Source organism: Tenrec ecaudatus, chromosome 8, assembly GCF_050624435.1.
Source record: "Tenrec ecaudatus isolate mTenEca1 chromosome 8, mTenEca1.hap1, whole genome shotgun sequence".
Taxonomy (NCBI): Eukaryota; Metazoa; Chordata; class Mammalia; order Afrosoricida; family Tenrecidae; genus Tenrec; species Tenrec ecaudatus.
Window position 1 is genome coordinate 117,912,323 of NC_134537.1, and position 25,392 is coordinate 117,937,714.

At 48.6% G+C, this 25,392-nt stretch overlaps 2 protein-coding genes across 9 annotated transcripts in view; one reads left to right on the top strand and one right to left on the bottom strand.

Moving 5' to 3' along the window:
- Window positions 1-1,986, top strand: part of PDGFRL (platelet derived growth factor receptor like) — a 54,060-nt gene extending 52,074 nt beyond the window's left edge. The window contains exons 5-6 of the mRNA XM_075556780.1: window positions 101-240; window positions 1,505-1,986. Of these exons, the coding sequence (XP_075412895.1) occupies window positions 101-240; window positions 1,505-1,693 (329 nt within the window). The 3' untranslated portion in view covers window positions 1,694-1,986. The remainder of the gene's footprint in view (window positions 1-100; window positions 241-1,504) is intronic.
- Window positions 1,987-3,161: 1,175 nt separating this feature from the next.
- The window catches only part of MTUS1 (microtubule associated scaffold protein 1), a 158,508-nt gene continuing 136,277 nt past the window's right edge, over window positions 3,162-25,392 (bottom strand). For 5 of the 8 annotated variants that reach the window (XM_075556772.1, XM_075556774.1, XM_075556776.1 and 2 more), the window contains 7 exons: window positions 13,813-14,027; window positions 12,979-13,084; window positions 11,937-12,010; window positions 11,708-11,803; window positions 8,865-8,981; window positions 5,917-6,014; window positions 3,162-5,425 (listed from right to left, as the gene is read on the bottom strand). In XM_075556772.1, coding sequence (XP_075412887.1) covers window positions 5,212-5,425; window positions 5,917-6,014; window positions 8,865-8,981; window positions 11,708-11,803; window positions 11,937-12,010; window positions 12,979-13,084; window positions 13,813-14,027 — 920 coding nt within the window. In that variant the 3' untranslated portion in view covers window positions 3,162-5,211. The remainder of the gene's footprint in view (window positions 5,426-5,916; window positions 6,015-8,864; window positions 8,982-11,707; window positions 11,804-11,936; window positions 12,011-12,978; window positions 13,085-13,812; window positions 14,028-25,392) is intronic. The other 3 variants (XM_075556778.1, XM_075556779.1, XM_075556777.1) reach the window with 2 other exon arrangements.

Consider the following 25,392-nt stretch of genomic DNA (forward strand, 5'->3'; position numbering starts at 1 on the left):
AGGACAGCCACGGTGTAACTTACCTGCTTCCCCGAAAGAACAGGCCTCATTCCGTATTCATAACTCTCATTGCCCTTTCCTGCCTTCTGCTAACCTCCAGTTCCCAGCGGCCCACCGTCAACAACCATCTGGGCGTCCTCGGACAAAGTGAAAGGTGGTGAGGACATCAGTGTCCTCTGCACGGTCCTCGGGGAGCCTGAGGTGGACGTGGAATTCAGGTGGCTCTATCCAGGGCAGGAGGTAAGCCCGGGGCCCAGTCCCCAGCCACTTTCAGCCCTCAGGGCCTGGTTTGGTTTCGCTAAGACAGGTAAGGGTGGGAAGGCTGCGCTTGTTTGAAGACGGATTAGGGTAGTCACCAATGGATTTTTTTCTTCAAAGTGCTGGGGGGAGAGGAGGGGAAGTGACAGGGTTTCACTGGCCAGGGTTTCACTGGTCAGTGTTCTCTCTTCAAGGACTTTTTCTTAAACCCTTCATCAAAAGGGCCAAGGGTCTAAGAGGAAAAAAAGAGGGGTTCCTTCTCCTACCGACTCTCCGACCTTAATCTTTAGTCCCCCCTCAAAGTCTGCCGACCTGCTTCCCATCCTCTTCCAAATGTCCTCCTCTGTACCAGCCACCTCCTGTGAGGGACGCTGAGCAATGTCAGAACGGTGCTGTGAGGCCAGGGGTCATTTTAAAATAAACTTCTCGTAAAAGCCGCTGCAGCCTGTGTAGCCGCTGTGCATGCTCTGCCCCCTTGAAGTAAACAGCTTTGCTGTCCACATGTGGTAATCCCTGTTTGCCAAAAGAGATCTGGTCTCCCAAGACAGCCTCCTTGTGGGCCGGCTGTGATGGGTGGAAAATAGGGATCCCTGGAGAAGAGTTATCTCCTAGCATCCGGTCACTTAAAATGCTGCCACACGTAGGGGGCGCTGCTGATGTTTCAAACAGAGGGTTGTTTTCCACATGGCTAATTGGCATCTCTATGAGCAGAAAGCACAATAGACAGAACTCACTGCCACCGAGGCGCTGCTGGCGCCTGGCCACCCTCTAGGACAGAGCAGAACTGCGCGCGTGTGTTCCCGACCATAGCACCTGATGGGGGTAGAAGGCCCCCCCTCTCCGAGGCAGTAGCTGTCGGTTTCGAAATGCTGACCGTGCGGACCGCCAGCAACCCTTTTCCTGAGCCACCCGACCTTCCGTGACCCAGGTCCCACTCCCCAGATCCCAACGAGTGTGACTTCTTTGGGTGTCATGTGAACAAAAGCCACTTAGCTAGGGGGTGGAAATGGGCAGCCTGAGGAGTTTCCGGGTGGAAAATTATACGCAGGTTTTACAGTCCCACTTTCTTGGAGTTTCAGAGGCATAGCCGACAAGGATTAGGCAGCGAGAAAGCTCCCACGGCCGATGAGCTAAGCTTTCCAAATAGCCTTTTCTAGCATGTGGTATTGCACTTTGCAAAGGACACTCAGCTGTGTATAGCAGCCTGTGGTTGGTGCTTCAGTCTGTGTGGGTGTTGTTAAAACAGGGTGAGAGGCCGGTGACGATTCAAGACACTTGGAGGCTGATCCCCCGAGGACTGGGACACACCACAAGGCTCTCCCAGAGTGTCGTTACCGTGGAAGACTTTGAGACCATCGATGCCGGGTACTACATTTGTACGGCTCAGAATCCCCGAGGACAGACCACAGTCGCTACCCTGGTGGAGTCTTCTTGACTGGGAAACAAAGCGGAGGGAGCTGATGGAAGGGCCCTACACAAATTCCCTCAGCCCCCCAGGCTCACGTCAAGTGCCAGTCCCCACCCTTTGCCTTACGATCAGACCTAGAGGGCCGACAGAAGAGGGCGTCCTCTGGTCTAATAGCAGAAGTGTTCTTAACAGAAAGCATGTCTTCTGATTGCTTGCCTATGTACCTGTGTCTCCAGTGTTTTCCCCAAGAAAGCACACATGTAAACAATTTTATATAATCAATTCTATTAAATGAGCATGTTTTTGTAAAAAATAAAAAATGGGTGAAGTGTTCTTGCTTTTGAAGCTAGCTTGAAGTACATCCAGAAGGACCTGGCTGGCAGCCATGCGTGGGTCAGTACTTGCTATGTTAATATGACACCTCTAGGCACCCAGAAAAAAAATTTAAGTAGTACCAATAGAGTTTCTAAAAAACCTGTCGCCATCAGGTAGACTGTGACTCATGGTGACGCCATGTGAATCAGAGGGAAATTGCCCTGTCGTTGTCAACAGCCAATTCTTTGGCAGACAGTTGCCAGGCTTATTCTGGGCAGGCTTTCTGGGTGGACTCGAACCCACACCCCTTCGGTCAGCCGCCAAGTGCAGGAAGTGCACGCCCTGCCCAGGGTCGGTACTGTCCAGTTTTTCATCATCAGTAAGATGCAGATGCTTAGGTCCATTTTTTTTCTCAGTACGGGAATACTAAGAAAACTTACAGGGGCATTTTTTAAAATCACCATGCACAACATGTGAACAGCATGTACGTATGACTGTGCCATGGCTGTATATCTTATTAGTAATACACAATCCATACCATGTTGTAGCGTGCAATGTGCTGAGATAATTCTCAGACGTAACATTTCCAACCCTCACAAGTTTATAAAGATTCCGATAATGCAAGGCAACAGTCAATGGAGTGGAGGGAGGAGGCAGCCAACTTCAGTCAGAACTGATCGGCCACAGAGCCACTGAGCCAGAGCCTGGCATCCTCGGGGGCGGCCTATGCTGGCTTTGGCTCCTTGTTACACTTGACAGTGGTCATCTTCGATGAGTCCATCCTACAGGACCTAGAACATGACCTTCTAAAGGACACGTCTCTTTGAAGCACATGCAGCGATCAAGGAAGGGTCCTCTCTGCTTTGCATTTAGTTACCATCTTTACAAGCATTGGGGACATGCTGTTCCAATTTCCTGACCTGACACAACAGGAATTGTGAAAATTAGTAAAAGTTTATCAAACACACACAGCTTTGAATTTTGGAAAGCAAAGCAAAGCTTAGCTCTGAGTACAGGCCCATGAGCCGTATCTCACGCCACGGCCAATTTTGTTGGTTGCATTGGAAATTCCTGAGAACTCCCTCCAGGGGTGACACGGTCTTGACTGCTGTGTCATGGGCTGGGTGGGGGTGGGCTACACATTTGATACCATTTCGAAGAGTGATGTATGCCAGAGGCTGCAAATCTTAAATAGAATATTCCAGCATTATTTATTTGATCAGAGTAAAATACACTTTCCATCACTACAAACCGAGTACAACTAAGTCGATTACACAACCATATTATTTTTATGACATGACATTTTTCATCCTACAAGAAACATTTGGTTTGAAAAAAATTGTAAAGTTCTCTATTTTGTTTCCTATCTTCTCTCCTGTTGTCTTCCATCCCCCGAAGACGTTTTGTAGTCGCTGCTGTAAGATTTGTTTCCCCGGACACCTAAATAATGACGGAGGACAGTAGAGAACAACACGAGATTCACCATGCGCAGGGGATGAATGGCAGACCTGACTTTGGCTAGTGGCATTGACGTCAGCTTGAAGGGTGAGCAGAGATATGCTAGGAGGTGGCAGTGAACCTACATTCTAATTGGTCAGAAGTGAAAATAATAAATGACCAGAGATTAAAACTCCAGACACCATCACTAATTAAAAACAATAACAACATGCATCATGACTATCGGTTCGCTATGTAGTGTACACACAGGTGATGACTCATCTGCCTCTAGCGTCCTCCGTGGGTTCTTCGGGTGGAGCTTATTTGTAGAGCCGTCCACGTCAGCCACGCGGGTGAGTAAATACTGACATCACAGGTTGACACGTGCGGGGGTGGGGGGCAGGGGACAGTCATAGCTCTTCCACTTTCCGCAGGGTTTTAGAACTGGGTGGGTGAGGTGGGGGCCATACATGAAATTGGGCGAGAAATTGAAATGTAGTGTGAAGGACAGCTGGCCAGGCTGCATGCCCCACTATCAAGGACGGAGAGCTGCGGCTAAGGGTTCCAGGAAACAGCACGGTCTTCCCAGGTGGTTTTGTTCTAGTCAACATTACATCGATGGTTTGTTTCATCAAGGTGCCCTGGTCGCTGAGAAGCATTTCATCCTAGCTTGCTGAAGTTCTGCTAGCCAATGAGTTAAGATTTTCCAGTTTGTAGTCTCAAATCCAGGCCTTCGTTTACTGGAAAGGTGCCCGAACACCTTGGAAACTGAGCTGGCCCTGGAGAAGCATACACCTTGTCCTTGTCACCGAGGACAGGAGGGAGGAGGTAGAAGGTTGGCTGTCGTGGCCCTGGGCGGGTCTGGACAGGAGAGGAGAGGACAGGGGACTGGCAGAAAGGGAGAGAAGACAAAGATTCCAGTCTGCAAGGAGAGCTTTGATCGGGGGAAAATAAGGCGGCCCCAATCCTTTGGGACTGCCCTTTTACTTTATACAGGTTTTTTAGAAAAATCTGGTTCTACATCTGCTTATAGCCTGAGAAAATGGGTCAGAGTGTACATGGTGCTAGGCTCACGTGGGTAAGTTACAAATCTACAACAGGAAACCTAGCTCGTTTCAACCGAACGTTGACACCAGCCAACAGTGACCCCGCACGGAGAGCAGAGAGCGCACAGGCCAGCCAAAGCTTCTCCTGTCGCCAAGGGCTGAGCGGAGCCGATCACCGTGATGCAAGCAGCTATTGCTCTTTCTTCTATGGCTTTTGCTGAAAGGTGGACGCTGTTACTGGATTCGGACTGTCCAGACATGGTCAGCGTCTGACTTCCCCACCCAGCAAAGAAGGCCGCCTCAGACCCGGGACTCGAGTCATTCACTTCATTCACACAGCCTCAGACGGAAGTAAAAATCACAAGAAGGTGTCTGTGGGGAAGACCATTATAAAGGTTATAAATCTGTATCTGAATAAGCCCCTGAGAGTTTTTCCCATATGCGCAGGTGTAGGTGAAAAGGCAACGAACAAGACTCTTCCATTCTGTAAGTGCTTTGTGCAACAATGTCCACGTCGGCCAATGCGCCTCTCCCGCCAAGGAGCCTTTCGGACCGAGCCAGAGCGGCACCCCAGAGTCCCAGTCTCCGACGCAGCCCGTCGGTGGGGTGGCGGCTGCTTTCCAGTTAGACTGCACTCAGTGCATGGAGCTTCGGCAGCTCTGGCTCCCGTGCCCGTGCCCGTCGCGGGGGTCAGCCCTGCAGACCCCAATCAAGCAACTCAGGCAGTGGCTGGGCCTCCAGGAAGCGTCATCTGGGCGAGACGCTGGGGCTGGGGAAGGAGCCCGAATTGCGGGGTGACTGAACGGGGATGGCTGCGGAGGTGGGGGACCTCTTGGGGCTGCACAGGTCCCCGTTGTGCAGCTTCCACAGCAGCTCCTCGTTCTCCATGGACAGCCGCTTGTTGACTTTGGACTCCTTCTCCAGCGACTCCTGCAGCACGGCCTGCTCCGAGGACAGCTGCCTGCAAAACGGAAAGCAGGCGCGCGGGTTCACGCGGGCCTCGGGGACGGACATCTCGGCCGGTTAGGCTCACAAGTCCGGCCACGATCCCGCGGAGCAAACCGGCGGGCTCCTGGCCAGCCCCCTGTGAGCCACGGGCCTCGGGGTCGGGGGCACCCTGGGAGCGCGGGCCGGCTGGGCTGGGGACACTGCCCTGTGCGCAGCCTCCAGGGAGGCTGAGGGACACGCCTGGACTACCTGCTGCCGGGGCTCTCCTCCTCGGATGCACGCGTCATTTCTGGAAGCAATCGCACGACCAGGAAGCCAGAGGAGAGCCCTCCTTGCGGACGTCTGCGCTTGGTCCAGGGCGTCTCGGTACAACCGGGACGGTGCAATGCCCGCTCCCCCACAGAACTGGGCGCCCACAGCCAGCCGGGAGGCACCCGGGCAGAGAATGGCAAGAGAGTGACACTGGTCAAGGGAGGAGCGTGGGGAAAATAGGACAACGTTTACCTGGAAATCTCCATGTGCTTGTCCATCCGGGCTTTTAACTCCTCGTTCTCCTGCTGGATCCGCTGCAGTCTGTCCACCAGGGCTGTGTTGGTGTCCACCTTGGCACGAGCAACAAGTCCCACATTTAGGAAATATTCCCCCATGGGAGAAGCGCGGCACTTCCTACAGCACAGTCTGACCCACTTGGGCCCCGAGGACTCCTGAGAGAGCCTGTCAATCTAGAATCGAGATGCTATTTAAGATGCCTGCCTGCCGGCTGACAACAAGCTGAGACACCAGGAGGCAAAGGCCAGACCCAGACGGTGAGACCCAGTGCCCTGAAGAGGATCCTTTTGGTTCCAAGTTAGTGGAACAAAAAATGGCAGCTCAGACGCCTGTTTATCAAAACTCAAACACTGGGTACCCTGTGTCCCCGAAAGCAGGACATCCCCCGAAAATAAGACCTACTTACAGTTTGGCCTCTTGCTGAAATATAAGGCACCCCTGAAAATAAGACCTCCCCGAAAATAAGCCCCCCGAAAGCTACCATAACTCTGGACCATAGCAGCGGGCGCTGCCATGCAGCTCACTGTTGGCTGCAGCACAGCTGGAGCAGACAGGAAGTGCGAGGTCTCTTTTATTGTTTATTAAAAAAAATTTTTGCGAGGTCTCTTAATAAAACAATAAATGTGCACTGTATTCTTCTTCATGGAAAAATAAGATATCCCCCGAAAATAAGACCTAGCGCATCTTTGGGAGCAAAAGTTAATATAAGACACGGTCTTATTTTCGGGGAAACAGGGTAGCTGTCCAGGTGCCTCTCACTCCCATGTCTCCGAGTAGAGCGGTGCTGGTATGGCAGCTCTTGGGGAAACTGAGCATCCAGCCCTTCCTTCCGAGTGCCCTGAGCACGGGGGTCGTGGTCGCACAGGGGCCTGTGCTCAGCACCGGGCCCCTGCGTGGATTCAGGCCCCCACGCTTTGATTAGGGGCCGGGCAAGGGGTCCACACCGTCTCACGGTAGGGTTGCACAGACACAGTCCTCCACTGACGAACACCCCAGGGCTAGCAATGAAAGTTCTCAGTCCTTGGCAATGCTGCCTAGAGCGCGGCACAACCGAACCGAGCAGCAGCAGCACCCAGAGCCTCCCTCCTCCTCAGCTCAGTGGAGAGGCGTGCTCGTCTGCCCAAGCGAAGCTTTGAAGGACAATAGATGGATCCGTTGAGGGATTAAAGGCTAAGAACTGGAAGATAGTTTCTCGCAGCATGCGGAAAGAGGTCCAGTTCACTAAAAGGTACCATTTGGGGTTTAAGAGGCAGCATCCTAGTTTCCCCGGAAATCATTCTAAACCCCGAGCCACTGCATCATACGACGAATCTACTCTGGCTTTTCCTCTGAGCCCTGTGCTCCGTCAGCTAACCCACAATCCAGAACATGCTCAGGACAGGCCAGCCCGATAAAAAGAACTTCCCAAAGAGCAGGCCTTCGGCTTAGAATTTCCAGTCATCATAAAGGAACTCAAGCTAACCCCGGCGGAAGTCCCATCATCAGCATCTGGGCAGTGACTGGCCCTAATGATCTACTCCACAGTATTGCCCCACCCCAGAAGAGGAAGCTAGCCAATGGGGGCGGTATCACCCATCAAGTTAATGGCAGCGCTGAATTCCTATCAAAACTTTCCTTTTCAGAAAAGGCTTCCCTGCTTTTGGAACATGTTGTTTTTAACAGAGGCCGAAGCTTCTAAATTGTGAGCCTCTCATCCCATTCTCCCACACACTCTTCGTGCTGACTGCTGCTTCTCCCGGCACCTCTGGGCCAGGGCAGGAACCAGAAAGACTTACTGGATCCACAAAACGGACGCCATGTTGGTCACTCTGCAGCCGCGTGAGTCTATGTAGTGAATGCATTCGGAGCAGGGTGTTATTTCTATGGCGATGCTGAGTCCCCACGGGCAGGGAGAGAGCAGAGGTATGACCCGGTGGATGACCTCTGGCAGGAAGCAGCAGGAGCACCACACTGCACCCATTAAACAAGTCATCCAAGTTCTTTCAAAAACGAAAACTTTCTTCTAGCTGAAACTGGGACGAGTCTGAGCCTTCACGTGCCCTTGGTAGAACGCAGCAACACACGCAAACCCCCCTCCCCCCGCAACAACAAACTCGCTGCCATCGAGGCACGCACTCCTAACCTGCCCCACCCCTGAAAAAAACAACCCAGTCAGACAACTTTGCAAAAAATGGCCTCGGTGCTCCCCACCATTCGGGCTTGTTTGGGAAGAAGGAGACACTTATCGACACCGAGTCACTCATAATTGGGCGGGGAGCAAACAGGGCCAGGCAGCTGGTGTTGTGGAGAGCAAAGTACAATGGCTGGGATCACGTAAGCTGCCTTCCCAAAGGCTGCCAACTTGGTTAGATGCCTGGCTGATAGCAGCTGTGTGCCAGCTGTGTGCCAAGACTGACACTGAATGCTGGGCATGCCCCGCCAACACACAGTTCTCGGTAGACTTGTCCCCGCCAACATCAGTTCTTTATCCCTGAGGCCACAAACTCCGTTCTAGTCAAGTCGCTTCATATTAGAACGACTTCATTTATCATGTTCTTGATCATAAATATCAAGATGAAAAAATTTTAAAGTAAGAATGAATTGCTCCAATGGGATTGACTTATGCTGCCAACTCTTGGAGTGGACAGTATATTAAAATACTGATTTTACATTATTTAAAATTTTCCTTGCACAGGTGAGGATTTGCAGACCCTGATTTGCAGTTGATTGGCTGTCATTTCGCTAAGCACCCAAATCTGCTTTATGTGTTCCGTGCCAATCCAGGAGTGTAAGACCATGACCCATGCCAAGATGCTGTAGCCTCCTCTCCCTGTGGTATGATTTCCATGTTCAGAGCGCAATGCTATTTCACAAATACTGCCTGGCTCTGTAGCCCCGACTCTCCTACTCCGAAGGACACATACCAGCTTCTCCATTTTCAGGAGTTTGACATCCTGTTGGTGCAGTTTCTCGTTCTTGATCTCCAGCACAGCTTTCAAGCTTTCTAATTCTTGCTCCAGATACATGATCTGAGGGTTTTTCTGGAAGAGACATGACAGGACACCTCTGTAACGGATTGGCTGACACAGTCACCTAGTTCTTAAAATAAAGAACCTCAGAATATGTTTAAGAATAAGGCAAATCTCTTTCTAAGGCTGCAAGTGGCTTCTCTCTACTCTCAGACTTTGGTTATATGAATGAGGTAAAAACAATTAGTAAAATTGTATTGGTACCTTAATATTGGGGGGGAAAGGTTAGTGGTATCAAATCCTTATGTTAAAATAACAGAAAAACCATTGGTTACAGTATAAAATTACTCTGGCTAGAGATTCTAAACACAAACCCCACTCACTGCCACTGAGTCGATTCCAACTCATGGCCACCATGAACAGGGCTTCTGAGGCTGTAAGTCCTTAAGAGAGCAGCCTCACTGTTCTCGCTCGGGGCAGGTGGTGGATGTGAACCGCTGGCTCTCTGATGAGAAGCCCAACCCCTCATCCACAGCGACATCAAGGCTAGTGATCAGGCTATCTCTAAGTCCTATATGGGTGGAGAAATGGGAGCAACCATTTTCTAACTAAATTCAGTAACTGATAAGAATGGGAAAAAGGACATTCACGGGGCCCTTTGGAAAAAGGCACGCAGCCCTGTTTCATTTGGATGAATTACCAGGGTGTGACCAGAGTCAATAATGTACTGAGCCTTGTGGAGTTTCCTGGTGATGGTCTATGTTGGTCTTGCCATCCTGCAGTGCAGCCGTAAAACTCCTCCAGTTTACCTGTGACCCTCTCGACACCTACACGGCACAGACCACACCTACATGCTCTATGGCTGCGCTACCCAGAATGAATACTACACCTGAGAGCGCCACACACCACGGCAGAACCCACTCCACTCCCCTCCCAGCTTGCTTCCTTTATGGAAATCCAGCCGGGCCAACGCTCACGCTGTGAATTAATCAGCACATGAGCTCCTGATCAAGGAGGGCACTTCTTACGCAGGAGTTAGTGGTGTCAATCATCAAAACACTCTGTGAGGGCAGAGGCTTCTAGACTGATTCTTGAAAAGAAATAGGTCATGGTGAGCTGGACTGGCCTTTGGGGATTAATCCAAGCCCCTCAGAAGAGAGAGCAGGCTCCAGGGGTCAGGGCAGGACCATCATCCTCAACTTCAACCGCAATCGTTACAAATGTCACAGAAAGTCGTCTCTCCTTGTGCGTTAAGATTCTGTAACATCCCATAAGACAGCAAATCCGACTTCATTTTTGTGCGGGGGACTCCGAAATCCATTCTCTTAGTTTTGAACAGACCTTCTGTTCCTTTCTTCTCCCTGATCCTTTGTGCACGCGCTCTGTTCCTCAATCACACGTGATCAGACAGGGGCCAGGCACTCGATGTTCTTCCTCAAGCTGTCTCCTCCTGCGTGCCCCAAAGGCCCTGACAGTATCCTTGTAAAGAACAAGGAGCTCTTTAAAACCAGTTCCTTGAACCACTTAGTCAGGTTTACTCTCTGCATCTACTGGTAAGTCTACATTTCTTCTGACGCCATTGGCTTTTTCTAAGTATCTTAGAACCTTTCTAAGAATTTTAGAATTTCTTCTGAAGCCATTGCCTTTTTCTAAGTATCTTAGAATCTAAGAATTTTAGAATCTTCTAAGAAGCGTCATTGAATACTGTGCCTCCTCTCATGTGTTAAAATATCTAGAAAGGCTCCGAATGGAATGGCCAACACAGATCACCTGATAAGGCTCACGTGCACCACGTGAGCTGTCAATAGATGTTAAAGGGGCAAGATAAACTTTGGTTCCACAGATCATAAATATATGAAACAAAAACTCCAACAAACAAGACAGCAAGGGATGCAAGGCACAAGGAAAAGTCAAGACGACAAGAGAAACTTGTACTTTTCAAAAATGAAGTCTTTGTCCACACAATGGGATATCAGAATGCCCTAAGAGAGCATGAAGTCCTGACACATGCTGCGACATGGATGAGCACTGGAAACATTGTGCTAAGTGCAAGAAGCCAGACAAAAAGGCCACGTGGTATATGGTTCCTGTATATGGTTCCTTTCTATGACAAAGCCATAGAGAGTTGATTAATGGGTCCTTGGGGCCCTGGTGGCACATCAGCAGCTCCAACCACCGGCTGCTCAGTGGGAGAAAGAAGAGGCTTTTTGCTCCAAGATTTGGGCCTCAGGGTCCTAGAATGGCAGTGCTACACTGTCCTATGAGGTCACGAAGAGTCGGAACGGGCTCAACGGCAGTGAGTTGCTCCTTTGGTTGGAGGGCCCTGATTGGAGCAGGGAACGGACAATGACTGCTGCCCATTCGAACAGAGTTTCTTTGTTGAGGTGATAAACATGTTCTGGAAGTGGACAGTGATGGCTGAGGCAGGACTTCAGGAGTATTCTAAACGCCACTGAGTTGTAAAAAAGAGAAACTTCCTGGCACATAAATTCTATCTCATAAAGCAATGAATCTAACATAAATAAATTCATGAAATACCTCGCCCTGATTGATAAAATGCTCTTGACTTCCTGTCTGGCTTTGGCTACTCAAAATACATTGCATTTTATCTACATGCCCGTTTCAGGATCGAAGAAATGAAGACACCAGAAGACAAAGAATCTGTCTTATGCTGTTTAAAACTGCATTTCAAGGCATGGAAAGGATGGCAAACCCAGCATTTCTCTAGCTGCTAAACACGTGGGTGGTTGACTCTCAAAGGCAGAAGTCGGGGTGCTGGGAGAGCAACCCCCGCTTACCGAGTTTGCTTTCTCTCTTGATATTCTCTTTTGTTCCTCTGATTTCAGTTTTTCATTTAAAGTCTCATTTTCACTCTTCAGATGGCTGATCTCCTTCTGTAAGACAGCGGCGATAAGGGAAACGTAAGCTGGCAACAGCTGATGTACCCAGAACCACACCCCAAACACACAAACATCAAGAAGGAGGATTCTATTTTATGTTCACTTTCGGGTCTTGGTTTTCACCCACCTCTAGTGATTCCTGCTTCTCACAATGCACATCCTCAAGTGATTTCTTTTCCAATTCATGGCTTTTCTTGATTTCTGGAAAGGATGGACGTCTTTAAGACAATAGCATGCTCGTATTTTTTAAGGGAATAACATTCTGTGAGATCTCTTTATTCTACAATGACTGCAGCGGATGAATGTGGGAGCTGATTGCGAATCAATAGGAATACACTAATATGCATTTGTACATGCTTTTCTATGTGGGAAGCTCTCTGTCCCTTCAAGCAACCCTGTAGGGCGGCCTGATAGTCCCTGCATCGCTGAGAGCACTGGGGCCCACAGACGCCCAGAGACGCCAGGGACTGGTGGTGGCCTGGCCCTCAGACCGCTGCTCTGGAGCACCTCCTGTTCAACTTCAGTTTACTCTTCATGAAATAAACAGCAGCCCAAACTCACTTCTAGCAGGAAGGAAGGGAGACAGGGTTTGCTGCATGTTTTTGCTGAACCATTAGCTTTTGCATGTTATCACCTCTGACTTTACATAACAACTCTGTGTTTGGAAGAGAAGGGCTCTTGGCAAGGCCACACAGCTCGTCCCACCCTCCTCGCCCAGCATCCCTGCAGGCTGCAGGTGCTCCTCCTCTTTTGCAGTGAAAAGGAAGGACTCTTACACATCGGGACTTAAGGTTCATCTACAGCGTGGCCAAGGGTGTGCAGAGAACAAAGGGCTTTGCTTGGACCTGTGATGGTGGTCAGGACACAAGGGACGTCCTTAGCATCCCAAGAACCTAAACTGGGAAGGGGTAACCACCGTCCCAAAAGGTCCCTTTGAAATCGGACCAAGTTCACCTTTTGTCCTCAAAGGCGGCACTTAGAACAAACCGACTCACAGTGGGTTATCAGCTTCCAGTAACAGCGAACAATCCGAAAGGGAGCTAAGTCTGCTTCACAGGGAATGACGCAAAGCAGCCTCCGGAGGGGCGCTATGAGCCATTTCCCTTTTACATCCAATCTCGCTGGGCCATTAGCTCTTAATTCTACTTCAATAGAAAAGGGATCCTTGCCTGAAAGGGAGGCTTCATAGGCCTTCTTTAGCAACTCTACTTTCTCCGAATGGCTGGCTTCAATTTCCAACTTGGAGGTTTCATGGGAAGTGCTTAAATTGTCAAACTGAAAGAGAAAAACAGAACAGCGGCTGACCAGGAAAGCCCACAGCCCCGCGCCGACTATTCAAGCAGCGGCACAGGGCCACATTGGCATCTCAACCTGCATTGAAGGGTAGGAGTCGCCTGAGCCGTGACACAAGCGGCCCTGCTTGGGATTGCCAGTCTGCCTGCACAGAACATACGAGTGCCAGGCTTCCCTGGTAAAGACGGCTGAGCGCCCATCCCCCGGGTGACAGGGACAGGACCACAGAGCGCGTGGAAAGTCTGTGCCTGCCACCCTCACTCCCGAGCACGTGCTTGGCTAGGGCAGGTTCTCTGCAAACACCTGCTAACTGGATAACTGAGTGACAGAAGGACACAGGAACATTCCAAAGAGGCTTGTGGTATATTCTTAGGTGAAAAATAGGGAGGGAATAGAAAATAAAGCACGTGCCATCAGTGTTTTAGAAGGAAGAATGTAAACTATGGTGTAGAATTAACAAGAAGGTGCTTTCAGAGGGATGGTCACCAAGTGGTTCTTAATTTTCTTCCTTCTTCCCCCCTATTTGCCATATATATTACAATCGATCATAAGAAAAAAATGTTTAATACCAAAAGACCCCAGAAGATAACATCAAAACTTTTCACCTAGTAAACAAATAAACAAACAAAGAGAAGCCCTTTGTTGGACTGGAGCAACCCCAGAACCCAGTGACCAGCCCCGGAGCACGCTCAGGTGCCAAAGCCACAGACCTGCTCTTGCAACTGAGTCTTATACTTCTCTGCTTCTTCGATGTAAATGTTCTGAAGAGTCTCACACTCCCCCGTGTAAAATTCTTTCAGCCGATTCTCTAGCTCTGCTAGATCAGCCTGGTGCTGCTGGTTCAGCTTCTGTACAAACCCTTCATAAGCGATTTGTATCTCGTTCCTGGATTTTTCTAAGTTCTCACATGTGGTTGATGCAGTCACTGAAAAAGAGATCGAAAGGGGGAAGATGACATCTAACTTGTTGAGTGTTCTAAATCCCTAACATTATCACACAGTCAAGCCTCGGTTCTCAGATTTTCAAGCATTATGGCGTACAGAAGAAACTGGGGAAGGGGCAAGAGGCAGCCAGAGGAGGAGGAGGAGGAAGAGAAGAGGGGAAGCTGACGAGCAAGAAGAGAAGTCTGCGAAAAGGAGCAGGGTCCTCAGTGAAGATCGCCCTTTGTGGAGGGCCAATCAGAACAGCGCTGGCCCGCCTGAAGGAGAGGGGCGCTCCCACTGGCTGGGAGAGTTCTAGGGACAAGTTACTGGACCCAAGGCCAACCTGTACAGGAACAGGTAAAGACAAGGAGGAAGCAGAAAACAAACAAACAGAGAAGCAAACCCGATGAGTGAATTTTAAGCTAGAACTTAATTTTAGTTGATTTAAAAAATACAGTAACCAAAATATTACACTATATGGAACACAAATCACCAGAGAATATTAACAATAATAACCCCCCAAGCACATATTGCTACAATATAACATGAATGAATATAACGAAAGGCTAACATATCTTAAAGGGGCAAAATAAATTGACCAACGTAACTTAAAATCAGAAAACCCTATCCTCTTTACCACTGCAGGCAAAAATATAAGTACTGACCAATATCTGAACACACACACACACGTGCACGCATGCACACGTGCACGAACTTCAGAAAGGTTGTGGGAACATGGCGTTAAGAGACAATGAAAAAGTTCCACTAACATTTTGAAGCCTCCTCACACCCCCACTGAAGTAAGTCCTGGAACACTGCTATGACTTCTCAGAAGCTTGACTTTGGACTTTCCCAGCTTTCCTTTAACGAACTTGTATTAGAGGAAGACGAGCGTTCCCAACATCACAGAGAGTGCCCAGCACCGAATATACCCCCGCCCCCCACAGATGGATGGAGGCAAGAATACAGTGGCCATCGTATGAAATGTGTTAATTCAGTTCTTTGGGATGACATAGCTTGCTTTTCTTTAAATGAATGTTAACACACCAAGAATGGCCACCCAGGTAAAGCACACTCTTTCCCGCTGTCTTTCATGTTACTTCATTATGCAAGGAGAAAACCAACAGAGCCAAGAACGCAAATCTTAGTCAAATGCAACCTCACCTTCTGCTGCTGAAACTCCCAGTGTACGTGAGACAAGGATGGAGCCATGGGCTTCCCTGTAGCATTCTTGTATGATTTTCATATTAGAAAAGCGGCAACTGGTTTTGTATAAATTCCATATTAAGCAAGCAGGCAGCATAAAAATATGTCGCAAATAATCACGTGGGCATAAAATAACTTTCCAGTCAAAGAAACCTGGGTTCTGCATGGCCTTTTCACACCACTGCCTGGGAACCTGGGGTCCAGCAAAGCCAGGATAATAAAGTACTAACCTGAAGCTGGCCCAACTGAATAGTCACTCAAGCCAGAGGTGTAAACATTTCCATGAATTCAACGACTCGGTGATTCACTGAAAAAGACAATATCCATACTCTGCGCTATAAGAGTTTCTATGTAGATGTTAACTGTATAATCCACCTGCTTAATTTTAATGCATCTATTATGATCAAATTACTGCCATTCTGAATATTTAATGATGGATGGTGCAGCAGAATTTGAAATCAAATGGGATATTTGGAAATCCTTTCCGATTAGCATCCTGATAGGGCTGTTTCCTCGGTTAAAAAAATGTAAAAGCAGCCCACACAGTATTGAAGTTTGTCGGCCACGGTCAGCAGAGGTGAAGGGAGGACAGAGAGGAGGGGGAGGGAATGGGGGAAGGAGAAGACGGGTCAGCTGAGGAAGCAGGTCGTTACTACGGCCGCACAGTCTGCAAGCAGCATTCCAAGCCCACGATGACATCAGCCTGCAGCTGTGCCTAGACCTTTGCTCTGCGTATGGGGCAGGGGATGCTGGGTGGAGAACAGCTGGCCTGCAGTTCACACACACACACACACACACACACACACACACACACACACACGTCTGACGTTGCCCTAGTTGGCCAGGGTTCCTGAGGAAACAGTCAGAGTTCTCAGACTGCTCCCCTTCAGTTGAGTCACACCAGATGTGGGTGGGGGATTGGGGGGTAGGGTGTGTGTGTGGCATCTCCATGATGTTATAGGTCATAGATTTTTCCTCGTCCTTAATATGCCTTTTGAGAGGTTTCCCATGCCGTCTCTGCTAGCTGCTATTTAAAAAAAATCATTTTATTGGGGGCTTATACAACTCTTATCACAATCCATACATATATCCATTGTGTAAAGCATATTTGTGCATTTGTTGTCATCATCATTCTCAAGACATTTGCTTTCTACTTGAGCCCTTAGTATCAGCTCCTCATTTTTTCCCTTACCTCCCTGCTCCCCCCTCCCTCATGAACACTTAATACTTTATAAATTATTATTATTTTGTCACATCTTGCCCTGTCTGATGTCTCCCTTCACCCACTTTTCTATTGTCCATCTCTCAGGGAGGAGGTTATATATAGATCCTTGTAATCGGTTCCCCCTTTCTACCTCACCCTCCCGATATCACCATTCTCACCACTGGTCCTGAAGGGATCATCTGTCTTGGATTCCCTGCATTTCCAGTTCCTATCTGTACCAGTGCACATCCTCTGGTCTAGCCGGATTTGTACGGTAGAATTGGGATCATGATAGTGGGGGGGGGAGCATTTAGGAGCTAGAGGAAAGCTGTGTGTTTCATCGGTGCTGCCCTGCACCCTGACTGGCTCGTCTCCGCCCCGTGACCCACTGCCTGCTGTTTCGCTCTCAGGCTAGTCCTTTCCCTGCTGCTTCCCGGAACACCGCACAATGTCAGCAGATTGCTGAACACCCAACAAGTCAAAAGAGGTCCTTTAAATGGTCAAAATGGTTAAGCACTCAGCTGCCAACAGAAAGGTTGTTGGTTCAAGTCCCCCTCCATGCCCCCAAACCAAGGCGTTTTGGAAGAAGGATCTGGGATGTGCTTCTGAAAAGCTCCAGCCCTCTAGCTCTATGGAGCGTGGTTCAACTCTGAAGCACACAGGGTCGCCCTGGGTCAAAACCGACTCAACAGAAACCGTTTCCCGGCCAAAACCAAAATATAAAACCTTCCACAACTGGGTCTAGGAGGCAACTCGTTTCAGGAAGTTAGTACAAGATTAGGGAAACTCAGCGTAAATTCAAACTAGTCCTTCGTCCTTGCTGTTTTAAGCATTACATTCATTAATTTAAAAAAGCATGGCTATGCTTATGGACATTAACAGATTGATTATAATGGTTTAATGCACACATTTGCAAAAGCTATCTCTGTCCACAGACATTAAAGCAAGGCAGACAGAGAGGAGGAGGAGGAGAAGAGATCAGCTCATTGATGAGGCTGACCCTCAGGTGTAAGGTGTGTTCACTAGGGAGTGAGCTACGTCGTGCAGGACTGTGGGCCACAGGCAGAACAGGGCAGGACAAACATCTCACAGTTTAAAATAGGGACACGTGAGCAAGGAACATAAAAAAGTAGCCTTGGTGAAATACTTCAAAATCTGCTGTTCAAATAATTATCTAGATGACACCTACGCAGAGGTCAAGGTCATGGTCAAACATCACTCTGAGAAAGCTGGAGTCATCCCAGGCTCTTGAGAGCTATCCCCAAGCAGCAGAAGTGGAGCCATTACTAATGACTCTTCATGGGCTCCTCCAAGAGGGGAAGGTCAGACTTGTATTAGTTCCCTCTCTTAGATATAATTTCCCTTCAGGGTTTCACCAATGTACTGTTTCCAGGGAAAGACATTAGTCAGCCATGATCTCAAATTGTTTATATTCTTTTGAAATGAGGCAGAGCTTCCCTGGTTTTACATCTCCAGAGCACGTTTCACACCAAGATAATACAAAACATTTCAGTGTTCACACCATAAATAAATGTCCTGACTGAACAGAACCAGCACAAAAAGAAGAACACAAAATTCACTGCCATTCAGTGGACGCCAACCCACCAGGCTGTGCAGGGCCACGGGAGCTGCTCGTGGCTGAGTCCTTAGGGAAGCATCCTTCTGAGGAGCAGCCGCGGATTGGACCTTTTGCTTAGTAGCCTCGCGTCAACTCTCGTCAACTCTCAGCCGCACCGTTCACAATCTAAGCAGACTACTTCGGGTTTCTAAGCCTACACTACTTCCTTAACTAGAGCTGTTAATGCCTTCCCTGTAGGGTTGAATAAGATATTGTAGGTAAGTAACTGATCCAGGGTCTCACCACAGAATGCTCAAAAAGAAAAAGTTACTGATATTGCTATTATTGCTTTCCTATCAGACCACGGATTCATATGTTATTTGAAAATTACTCAAAGATATACTTGGGACCTCATAAAACAAATGCCACAGTTAAAAAGAAACACTGTCTTGTATGCAGAGAGATAAATTGACAGTTAAAAGAAACACTGTCTTGTACGCAGAGAGGTAAATTGACAGTTAAAAGAAACACTGTCTTGTACGCAGAGAGGTAAATTGACAGTTAAAAGAAACACTGTCTTGTATGCAGAGAGGTAAATGTACAGTTAAAAAGAAACACTGTCTTGTATGCAGAGAGGTAAATTGACAGTTAAAAAGAAACACTGTCTTGCACGCAGAGAGGTAAATGAACACACCCCGCACACACAGGACTGGGTGTTACTGTGTTGTTTCCTTCCACCGCCATCACCACTGCTCTTGACACTGTGCAGCAGAACTGCCCCACCTGCAGATGATCCGTCTACAGCTGACACTCAACACAGACGAGATAAAACTAAAGAGGAAGGGTCACGAGAAAGGTCGGGCAAATTCTCATGACACCATCTCAGAGGTTGTGACAAAAAGCAGAAACCCCATGCAAAAACAAGATGATGTCACTTCCTGCCTACCCCCCTCCCACCAGCCCCGGGGTTTCTTTAGAGGCGTCCAGCAGGCGACGGTGGCCTTTCCCATCGCTGCACCCCCACGAGAGGCTCAGGAAACCTGCCTGGGCTCAGCCTGCTGACCTGGGAGGCTCGGCCCCTGGTCCACGTTCTGTGCATTTGCACTCATTTCTCCCAGGGCGCCAAGTGTGAGATATTTCTCAGGGCAAGCATAACTTTCTTAGCCTTCGTCTCCCTGTCGCACACCCAGAAAGGGGGCGTTACTTTCTTCCATGAATAAGAAAGCCAGACCCAGTTATGAGTTAATCCTGCCTCCTCTGACCCCACGTGTAACGGAGCATCATGAAGTCCACAAGGTTTTCGTGGCTTTAGGCTTTACAGAGCTGCATCAGCTAGGGCTCCAGTGCACACTATCTGCAGCACCCAGGGACCTGCTTCTACCATAAAAGTTGTGAGGACTTCACATGATTCTAAAAATATTCCTCTCTAAAGAAAAGTTGTAACATGACCCACTTCCATGCTAAGTGATTATCTTGATTACTCTCTTAAACTAGTAGTAAAACAGAACAAAGTAGCCAACAAATCATCTTTTCAAAATGTGCGCGCGCGCATGTGTGTGTGTGTGAGTGTGTGTGTGTGTGTGTGAGTGTGTGTAGAAAAGCACTCCACAGAACAACAAAGGCAGACACAGACTCTCCTTTGGGATCTCCGTGCGCGCACATGGACAGCAGGGAAAACACCAGGTGCTGTACGTCACGTCAGCCATATACTCCCAGGGGATAAAGTTACAGAGACAATCCCTGGTCCGCCTTGCAGACTACTGATTCTTCATGTGGCCAAGGAACGTGGCAGATGAAAGGCCTGGGCTATCGAATAAATAACGCCATCTTATTATTTACTTTTAATTCCACTCCGTGCTTTCCAGAGTCCTCTCACAGCTATCATTTCACAAAACACAGCAATGCTGCGAGGTGATGAATCATAAGGCATCCTCAGTTGCGTTTTACGAAAGGACGAACTGACGTGACAAAACCCGGTCTAGAACCCAGGTGTCTCAGCCTCTTTTCAACCCAAAGCACAGACACAGAAACTTATTTGTGACTACTTTCTTAAATTGAGACTCATTTGGGGAAGAAAAAAAAAAGTGAAATCATATACAATGGAGGCCTCATGGATCAGGGTGTAATTTTCTTGTGGAAGCTCTGCTGCAAGATAAGGCAGGTGAAAATGATCTTGTTTCTGCCCCACCCCTGCACACACACTGATGAGCCCTGGTGAGTCGTGCTCACGTGGGGCATAACTCATCGTCTGGCCCTGTCAGCTGACTTGTGCTCAGTCATCAGTGGGCGGCAGCTAGGTCTCCACTGGGCCGGGAGGACTCCCAGCCCATCCAGGGCAACCCAGATGCTCCCCCTTATCAAAGCAGCCAGCACTCCCGCCCCCCTGAAAACGTCATCTAGGAATGGCCACGGGCCGGAGGGGAGAGCATGCCTGAATAGCGGACAATCTGCCCAACGAGTTCAGGAAGAAAGACTACAAAGACCCAGACTTGAAAGACATCCCGTTTCAATCAAAAGAATAAACTGAATGTTAATAAAACGTGATTTCAAGTCAACAAGGTCACTTTGAGGAATAGATGGTCTCCCCTGACTCCTAAAAATCACTTTTTACCAGGTCCTATTTACTTGGATAAAAAACTCAGCTGGAGCGATTTCTGTGATCGTATCCTCTCCCCGTGTCCCTGATTCGCATATTTGTTTCTCTGACACATTAGGAAGCATGTCCTTGCTCCAGTACAGTACGGTGCCAGTGTAGCCCAGGGTGCGGCCTAGGTTATCAAGAGCAGCAGTCTCCTCAACACGATTACAAAGCTGAATCAGAATGATGGGAAGGAGAATTGGAAACAACATCTTAAGAAGTTGGAGAAGCACTGTTCAAGATAAATGACAGTTAATTAGGTGGGGAGGGGGTGGTGTCTCTCTCTCTCTCAAAAGCTTATCCAAATCCCCCTGGCTTTTCAACTTCCCAGTCTAGAACTGGGACAAGGACTAATGCTCCATTGGCCTTCAAAACCGGCAGAGGTTTAGATAATCCGCACTGTACAGGTAACAGACCGCTGTGTCTCCTAGGGACATACAGAATGCCAGAGTCCAGTGGGGGAGAAAAAGAATGCACCCAGGGGCTCTCAACTACAGCAAGACAAAAACAACACAACCCTCGGTCTCAGTGTGGGGTTGGCTTTCGTTACATTCAGAAAGAATTCGTTAAAACCCACTTGAAAAGTCACTTTTGGGAATGCTGAAACTGAAACGAGACTTCACTGTAACAATGACTGGAATCACATGCACAGCCTTGTCACACCAAATCTGTAGACGCGGCTGGAAGAGGGAAAGGGCTAGTGCCTTCCACACAGTGTGCGGGAGTGTGAGGTTCACAGTCACTGGCTAAGTGTTGATTAGATAGACTGTGTGCAGTTTGGGGCAGAGCCCATTTTTCCAGAGTAGATAATATTAAAAGCACATGAACCCAGCGCGCTGGAGTCAATTCCAACAAACTCACTGCCATCGAGTCGATGCCAACTCACAGTGATATTACAGGACAGAGTAGAACTGCCCCACAGGATTTCATCTCTAAAGAAACTGCCAGCCAATTCATCAGCAGCCGAGCACTGGAACTACTGTGCCACTCACACACATTGTCAGCGAATCAAAGCTGACTCATGGCAGCCCTAGAGGGCAGGGTAGAAATGCCCTGCGGGCTTCCCAGGCGGTAACTTTGTTCGGGACTAGAATGCCCTGCCTTTCTCTTGCGTTGTGCCACTAGGACACCTTAAAAACATTTTTTTTTCCAGAAAGAAAATGTTTTGGAAAGGATGATGGCAACATATGTATAAGTGTCCTTGATACGATGGATGTATGGATTGTTATAAGAGCCGTAAGAGCCCCCAATAACATGATTTTTTAAAATGAATTTTAAAATTGTTTAAATGGTTTTCAGGAGGAAACAAACCCAAGGCCATTCGGTTGGTTCTGACTGGTGGTGACCTTCCAGGGCAGGGGCGGCTGCGCCCGAGGGCTCTGGGCCTGTAAGCGTGTAGGGCCCAGGCAGTGTCGTCGAGCCCAGCCTTACCCCCGTGCCACTCACCAGTCACTTACCAGGGCTCCTCAGAGAACAATAAAAACACCTTAATTCATAAATACTTCTTAGACTCTTGATCAGAAGAAAAAGATTCCAAAATAGCTATCAAGGCAAACTATTATTTATTTCGGATGGTTTTCCTAACCTCTCAACGCGTTTCAGAAAGGTGCTCCTTTTGTGATTAATGGGAGTTTTGTCATCTAGGCACCCAGCGTTCAATGCAAGATCCACCCTCTCGAGTGATTTGACCTTAGGAAAACTGCTTAACATCTGAGTCTTGATCTCTTTATTTATACATGCAAACGCACAGGCTCCCAGTTACAAACGGCTGTAGGAATAAGTGGGCAGCCACTCGATGGCACAACCATACCCACATTTCACCGTTTTCACAGAGAGTTAACCAATCATCTTTTACAGAAGTATTATGGGCCTATCAAGGGTTTTTAGTATACGAATCACATTTGTCTTATGAATAGACACAAAACAGTTACACAAAAATAACCTGGCTAAAAATACTTGGTTGCTAGTTTTAGGTAAAACATACTTTTCAAACACAACATACGGTTTCTCGTCATTAGCTTGGACGATGAACTGTGATTCCAATGATTACCGTGAACGCACTGCAGCAAGACCCTAAAAGGGAACAACATAGCACTCCACTGTGCCACTTTCCAACTGAGCTCATCTTTAGAAAGAATTCACATCACATGTCTACTTTCTTCTTCAGAAATGAAATGTTTTCTCTAGATATGGGCCATGTCATTTAACTGGAATCTGTTTAAAGGGCTGACGCTTTTTAAATGACCTTCAGAGGCACTGGGATTGTCAGGCTTCATAAAGTGAAGTCCAGTCCTGGTGGATGAGGAGAGGAGAGAAGGGGACCTTGAGGCAAGGCAAGCTGCAGGGTCGCTGGAACAGGAGAAGTGGTGAGCTTGAATTAGGACAGTGGCAGCCAGGATGCTGGCATAGAATGATGGGTCTGAGACGTTCAGCGCACAGGATGGAGACAAAGGGGTCTGACTTAAGCTGTGAGCCTGTGTTAAGTGAATATTGGCTGCATAGACCGGCTTGGAGAAGGAGATCCCGTAGAGGGCAGGAAGGAGGAGGGCCAGCAGCCAGGAAGGTCTGATCCCACTGCATTGGCTCACCAGGGGTCGCTCCTCGGCAGGCAGTTGGAAGATGACGCTAAAGCATGCGAAGGAGAGGACCAGAGAAAGCAAGCTGTGAGTCACCGTCCTCCAGAGAGGAGTCGAAGCCCTGGGGGAGGGTGTGGGTCAGAGCTGACGTGGGGGAGGGTGTGGGTCAGAGCTGACGTTGAGGCGCTGGCTGCATTACAGCAGTGCTTGAGGGGAAGTCCAATGACAGCACACTCACTTGATAAACTTCCCGACAATCATGACCCATGATCAGAGGGAAGACTATGAGCAACATGGAAAACTCTCTGACATGTCCATCAGCATAGATGGACACAACAATATGGATTAATTTCAGAGCATTAAGCTGTATAAAAGGGGTCACACACACACACACAACTAATTAGCTCAGCGCTTGCTCTCAGGGACTGGGGGCCCATGATCAAGGAGTAGGAGGAAATGTTTACAGGCAAAGGAGGACTCCAAGCCTGCATAACGGTGGAGGCTCCGTGAGTGCATGGACCCGTCACGTCTGCTAGCAACACAGTATTAAACTGTACTCTGAACAATACCTCTGGGAAACAGCACAAACGTAAACAGCCATAAACACAGACAGGGGAAGATGCAACTATAAAAGGTATTTAACAGGACAGTGAAACTGTGTGCTTCTCACTCCAAAATGCTTTCCTTGTGTAACCCTCCCCAACCCCTCACTGCCATCAAGTGGATTCTGACTCAGGGTAGAACTGCTCCCGTGAGGTTCTGAGACACAGACGCTTTACCACGAAGAGTACAAAGCCTCACCTTTCTCCCGTGGAAACACTTATAGTTTTGAACTGCTGACTGGCTAGCAGCTTCATGTGTAACCAGTACACCACCAGGGCACCTGCGAAAACTCACGGCCACGGAGCCACTGCCGAGGGGGGCGGTGCTGCAGAGCAGGGAAGGGCTGCCCAGTGGGTTTCTGAGGCTGGAACTCTGTTGGGGAGCAGAAAGCACACCTTTCTTCTGAGGGGTGGCTGGTAGTTTTGAACTGCAGACATGTGGAGCACAGCCCAGCACTGACCACCAGGGCTCGCAGGCTTGCTGAAGGACTCAAACTCATTTACCCACGAAAACGCAAAGCACTCTGTAACAATTGAAGGTTTCTGGTTTTTTATGGGAAGCAGGAAACAGCCCGTGATTAATAAGTTTAGTATATGAAGCCACTGGGAAAACACACGATGGAATAAATAGACCAGGATAAAGTATGGAGGGGTCACAGGGTGAAGCCTCAGGGTTGCTTTATTCTCAAGAGTCAGGAAAGGGGATTTGTGAAGTTTTTCAGAAGAAAATGGAAAGTCAATACAGGAAGGGGGTGTGGCTGCCTTGGAGGCAAATTGGATTCTGAAGGTCAAAAGCACAGACTCCATTGGGGAGGAGAGCTCCTGCAGGGATTGGGGAGGAGAGCTCCTGCAGGGCTCGGTGGTTCCGGAGAGCTGTCCTTTCCAAGGTGAGGAAAGGGGTCCCTGAGGGTACGATCCGTGGCCCCGCAGACCTGCCTGCAAGGCTGGCTACTGCACAGCTCTGTCCTGTGCTGTTCCAACTCTGGGCAGCCCTCTGGGATGGGGCAGACCCGCCCCTGCTGGAGAGTTACTGTAACTCTTCGCGGGATAGGAAGTCTCGTCTTTCTACCTCAGAGGGGCTAGGGGTTTTGAGCCACGGACCTTTCTGTTAGCAGCCCAATGCATAAACACTATGCCACCAGGGTTTCTGGGCCCTGCAGTTACTTTATGTGTCTTACACTTACTCCACAAGAACCCAGCGACATACATACTAACTCCCTAGCAGCCTGTTCATAAACAAAGTAGGCAACTTATAGGAAGACGGGGTGAACACAAACCTAAACTACTGGTTCCACACACCACACTGTTCTCCTGCATCAGCGGAGGACCGAGGATACCTCGCTTCCATCAGAGTTGGAACACAGACTAAATAAAAAAGCCAGCATGTTTTAAACGATTTGAATGATGAGTCTTCCCCAGTATATTTGAAACCAAAACAAACCCACTGTCAACGAGTCGATGGAAGACTCAAAGCGACCTTAAATAATAGAGCAGAACTGGCCCTGTGAGTTTCTGAGACTATAAACGTTTATGGGAGTAGAAAGCCCCATATTTCTACCTGGGAGCAGCTGGTGGTTTTGAAC